The sequence below is a fragment of the Nanorana parkeri genome, unplaced genomic scaffold (genome assembly GCF_000935625.1).
Source record: "Nanorana parkeri isolate BGI_ZX_2015 unplaced genomic scaffold, ASM93562v1 scaffold353, whole genome shotgun sequence".
NCBI classification, from domain to species: Eukaryota; Metazoa; Chordata; class Amphibia; order Anura; family Dicroglossidae; genus Nanorana; species Nanorana parkeri.
Genome location: NW_017306621.1, coordinates 1345519 through 1351518, shown reverse-complemented (window position 1 = coordinate 1351518; position 6000 = coordinate 1345519). Strand labels below are relative to the sequence as shown.

Genomic DNA, 6000 nt, shown 5'->3' with positions numbered 1-6000 from the left:
TAGTTTTTCCCTTCTGTCCCCCCCCCCCGCCCCCCCTCTCCCCATGCACGCTGTCGAATGAAAGTAGAAGTGAAACCCTTGACCCCATTGCCATGCATTTTGATTGTCAGCAATAGAAGCATATACAAATGAAATGTGCCACTTTTAATGTTCATTGCTACATTTACCTGTGGTTATACAGTCAAAGTCCTTAGCAGACAGGCTGTTGATCTTCCGTCCTTTGTATTCGGGTGGGCTCTCACAATAAACTTGTTCCACCGTGGCGTTGGTTTTGTCCAGCCATTCTACCAGCCATTTCAGCTTGCAGTCACAATGGAAGGCATTTCCCCTTAGGTCTCTAAAACACAAACAAGCAGAGAACAATCAGAGGCCACCAAACCACCAGAATGTAGCCAAAAGTGGACTTTTAATAAAGAAGACTTTATTCTGTAAAAACATACACTGTATTAGGGTTCATGCACACGGGTGTAAGAAAAAGCTGTGTTCAGCTCTGTACAGTGTATAGTTTTTTTATGGATCTGATTGCCGCAGTATTGTATATTGTGGATCCATACACACATCTGTGTTGTGCTCAGTATTGTGCTGTGTTCAGCTGTGTAATACCAAAGTAGAAAATTCTGCATCTGTGGTCAATATTGCTGCATAATTCAGACATGTATGCATGTAAATACACATACAGTACATGCGTAAACTGAAATTGAGCTAGAAGAATGGAAGAAGAATACAAATGTAAAAGTTTTAGGGCTCGTCGCATGGGCGTCATAAAATACTAATATATACATAGGATCTTGCTGGAAGAAAGCATGTAATGGTCTGTAGAGTGCTTCTGTCTTTACTCATTAGACATGTAAATGGCCATAAAACGTTCACATACATAGAATTCTTCTTTCCTTCATTTAGCTCAATTTTGAATGTCATTTTGTGTACGCGCTCTTACATGCGTACACGTGTACATTATGCAGAGATACTGACTGCAGATGCAGAATTTTCTACCCTAATTTTAGGCAGCTGAATGTAGCACAAGATGACTGAGCACAATGCAGCCGTGTATCTGGACCTATATTATACAATAAAAACCATAGGCTGTAAGGATCTGAATGCAGCATTTGTATGCCCATAATCATGAGCCCATATGGATGTTTATGCCTCTGAAAAACTTTGTGGTCCATTACATGGCTTTTTTTTAATGTAGGAGCTTTATTCCAGCAAGATTCTGCATAGATATAGTATATGATTGCACCCATGTCTATGAGCCCTAAGGAGCTGATGTAGAAATCCTGAAGGAAAGGAGGACTGGGAAAGCTGTTCATAGTAGACAATCAGATTCTGACCCTCATCTTGTGCAAGTTAGACAAAGAAAGCATCTATTTGGGCGCTGTGAACGACACTTTGTCATTCTGTTACCTACACTGATATACTGGATTTGCTGTGACTTTCAATAAAGTCTGAAGGATTGGAATTCTCTGGATAGTGCGGTCTGTTCGTATACTACTCGTTCCAAGGTGGAGACGCACCTATTAGACCAGCACCGGGGGAGTCCTGATGGTGGCTAAGGAATTGGAGCGGTGAGATTTCTTTATTCTTTGTTATTCGTTCACTTTTATGAATGTCCTTCAGGATTATATTTTTGTAAATAGCACAATATAGAGCCAAATGAGTACAAGGGCAGTTCAGGGACATAACTGGCACATTGATAAAATATGTCCATGAAAGATCAACAATACATTTTATGATGAGAACATCATGCACTGGGGCTGTTCAACATAAAACAAAGACACTTTACTTGGAATTGTAGTTTGCGGTGACTGTCAGCGATGTAAACAGCAATTTTAGGGACACTTAGCCCTCGTTCACACCTGAACGTTTTGTAGCGCGTTCTACGCTCAAAGAACGCTCTACAAAACGCTCAAAAATATAAATCCCATTGTATTCAATGGTCTCGTTCCCACCTTGGCGTATTTCCGCCCGTCCCTAACGCGCTACAAAACGGCCCACGCCTGAAAAGCTACATGTACTACTTTGGGCCGTTTTGTTGCGCGTTTCCATTGGGTTACAGCCAAGTAGCCTTCGGAAACGCGCGTTTGTCGCGCAACTTTTTTACCGCAAATCGCGGTTAAAAAACGCGCGCCGGTCGCGCGACAGACGCGCATATGCAATACGCCTAGGTGTGAACGAGACCTTATGCGAAAAATACATAGCTGTATTAAGGCCTCGTTCACACCATCCTCAGTGTGTTCCGTGCCGATTGTGGGCGGAATGCACTGGATCGCATTGCAGCCAGCTCAGTTTGTTGTGGGGCGTATATCACCGCAGCCACGCCCTGCGGCTGCAATGCGATCGGCCACACGGGAACGCAAAGCACATCAATGCCTGTAGTCCGTTCAGAAAAAATGCTGCAGGAACTATTTTTTCTGAGAGGACCGTACCGCAGGCATTGATGTGTCTTGCGTTCCAATCACATTGCTGCCAGAGGGCGTGGCTGTGGTGCCATTCACTTCACTGCACCGCCACACCCCCTCCCGCCCCCGCAACAAACTGAGCCGGCCGCAATGTGATCCAGTGCGTTCTGGCCACAATCAACCCAGAACGCACTGAGGATGGTGTGAATGAAGCCTAACACTGGTCATACACATATCCCCTGAATGAACCATTGATCATAAATCTAATGCATATGTGTCAAACTCAAGGCCCACGGGCCAGAACCGGCCCGTGACGGAATCATCTCTGGCCCGCCTGATGATAATTAATTATCATTAGATCTGGCCCGAGGTCCAGTCAAGGTGACATGAGGTGCTCCTTGGCGGGAATCAGGATCCAACCCAGAGGACAGAGAGCCGGGAGAGCTGCAGCCTGCAGGTACTGTGCTGTGACACTGTCAGTCAGTATATCTGTCAGGTACCTGCTCGCGGGAGATGCCGAGTCCCTCTGCGGGGACGCTGACAGAGAGGGCGTCCACCGGCACGTCCAGGCCGCGAAGGCGCAGACGCCAGAAGGCCCGGCAGGTCACGCCCCACGCGGCGTGACGTCATCGCGTCGATATGGCGCGCTTGTTACTGACCCGGCTTGTCTCTGGACCTCTCTCTGGTTAACCCCCTGTACCTTGCTGCCCGCCTGCTATTGACCCGGCTTGTGTATTACGCTCCCTTTGCTGAACCCTTCAAGCACGACGGCTATTCTGCCAGGTCACCAAGTAATCCTCATGACCTCAACATCTGCCAACCGGCACCCGTGCACCCCCTGCCTGAACCTACTGTTCTCAACCCCAGTGGTCATCAGACGGGGTTGTAAGGGAGGTCCTATTCGTCACTTCAGGCCCACACCACAGTCCTAACATCTTTTTTTTTTTTTACTGTAATTTAAATAGAGATAAAACTATTTTTAAAAACATCTCTAATTGACGATTTTCCTGACCCCCACTGATATCTCCCCGGCTCAATGCGGAGAGAAAGCAGGGGAAGAATACACAGAAGCGGGCACCAGATGGAAAAACGTTTTCGTAAGTAAATTCTTTTGTTGTAAATGCTCTGTATTATTTAATGTCTGTTTTTGGCTTTTATTATTTAAATATTTATGCTATTTCTTAAAGGGAAAGTACATAAAAAAGTTTAAAAAAAATGTTTTATTGTAATTATGTATCATGCTTTTTAATAATTAAAAGTACAGGCTTTGTTATTATACATTGTGATATACTGTATGTGCCGCTGTATTATACTGTGTGATATATTGTATATGCCCCTGTATTATACTGTGTGAACCAGCCCGGCCCTCGACTTGGAAAATTTTTTACATTTTGGCCCACTGTGTATTTGAGTTTGACACCTCTGATCTAATGTTTCAATATCTTTCACTTGATGCAAAAAAAACCACAAACATTAAAGGAGAACTATGGGGTTAATGCTTTTCCCCATAGTTCTCCTTAGGGTAATGGGAGGACACAAACTAGCGTCCTCCCGTCACCCTAGGCTCAATATACCACGAGCTGTAGCTCGCGGTATACTGAGACGCCGCATTATACTGCGAGCTGCTGCTCGCGGTATACCAAGAAGCCGCAATTGTGCCGGGATCCGCCCAGTTGCGTGACTGACAGCTGGCTCTGCCTATCTAGAGGCAGAGCCAGCTGTACCCGCCCCCTCCCCGTTCCGCCAGTCAGCGCTGGCAGATCGGAGCGGGGAGGGGGGAATCCAGCCCCTCCCCTGTCACGGCAGAGAGCCGTGACAGGATCGAGAGGTGAGCGAACCCGGTATGTGTTCGCTCACCTCCCGATCTACTGAGCCGACCTGTGACAGTCTCAATGTCACAGGTCGGCTAGAACTATGAGGTGGGTGAAAAGCACTGTTGGCGCGATATAAATCCTGTATAATAATAATAATGTCTTTAGAGTGTAGGAGGAAACCCACATAAGCACAAGGAGAACATGCAAACTCCATGTAGATAATGTCCTGGCCAGGATTCAAACCAGGGACCTCAGTGCTGCAAGGCAGAACTGCTGACCACTAAGCCACTGTACTGCCCTAGTATGCAGCAAAGGAAGTTTAGAACTCCCGATCGACTTGTTCTGGGTCAGCGATTCCAAATGCATTGCCACCTCTGGGTCAGCATGGCAGGAGTGAAAGGCTACATATTTTTCACGGTACAGTTTTCCTTTAAGGAAAAGGGAATCATTTATGAAGCTTGCTTCTATATGGAAGACTTTATTGATTGGCCTTAAAAGCCATAGTTAAACAGGACCTTCGCCATGCATATAGTGTGCACAAGTGTAATTATAATACAGTATATGTGCATTGAGGTTGAGGCAGGAGACCGGAACAAACCATGATCCTAACCATCAACCTGTCCATTTCCCTCCACTGCTCAGATTTGATCCCATCACTCGGCTCCTCATGTGAATTCCTCTTCCAGTAACTCTCTAGACACAAAATTAATTAAGGGTTTCCGTTAAACAAGTCTGAAGGAAAACTGTTTGTGCATGAAATAAAAGTGTAATTTAATATTCCGGATCAGCTGGGGATTATCGGTAATGTCAGAGGAAGATGGGATTTTCCAGCAAAACATCCCGGAGATAATAGATTTCGCACAGACACAAGTCTTCCCTCTTCAGACACATTTAATAACTCAACACAAATAGAACCAGTGCAAAATGTTATAGCTCATAGAACCAACCCGATCTCCTGATACCAAAGATTTACCCCTTTCTTTAATTTGCCGCCTGTATGAAGCAGATGTTTTTATGTTAATGACATAACCAATGTAAAAATGAACTCCAGGCAAACAGATACAGTAAGTACACACTTTAATTACATATATGGTTTGTATTGCTGTCATCCTGTCCTGAGAGTTACACAGTCCTACCAGACAGCGCAGACCTTGTGACCTGACTTTTCTCTGTTGCAGTTAAGCAATGCTGCCTGGTCACTTCCCTGCCCCCAACCCTCTGATTGGACAGTGAAGGAGCAGCAGTAGAATGTCCTTCCAGAATGTTCCTTTTGTGTTGAAATGCACTGATTGGTTCCTAGTGCTGCCCCTTCCTCTCCTAGTTTAAATACTGTTGTATAAAAGAAGACAAGAGGCTGATAAAAATAAAACAGTTCTTATACTAACTGCATCTAGAAACACATTTTTTTTTATTGAATACATAACTATGTTAACTTGGTGTGTTTATATTTGCCCCGAGTTCAGCTTTATAGAAAATGAAAAATCAAAAAGAGATCTTCTATTTTTGGGTGGAGTGGGGCAGGGTTCAATACACTGCTTGATGTTTACTACTGCCAAAATGAAGATAGGGGCTACTGGCCCCCCACTGAAAATAGTCTCAACTGTGATATTTACATATGAATGGGTGGCATTGTTTACAAATTAATACGCCGCAACTCATTCTCCCCAAAAAAATGCCCGCGCGTTGCTAGATTGTTCGGGTTTCGCTTGAAAAAAAGGTGGCAACTCTACTTTCACAGGCACTGGTAAAAGGTCACTCCTATATAGTGAAGAGTGGCCAGAAACTGC

The 6000-nt window shown here is 44.8% G+C and overlaps 1 protein-coding gene across 2 annotated transcripts in view; it reads right to left on the bottom strand.

Moving 5' to 3' along the window:
• LGI1 (leucine rich glioma inactivated 1) overlaps positions 1-6000 on the bottom strand; it is a 45338-nt gene that overhangs the window by 5700 nt on the left and 33638 nt on the right. For both annotated transcript variants that reach the window (XM_018558713.1, XM_018558714.1), the window contains one exon: positions 168-337. In XM_018558713.1, coding sequence (XP_018414215.1) covers positions 168-337 — 170 coding nt within the window. The remainder of the gene's footprint in view (positions 1-167; positions 338-6000) is intronic.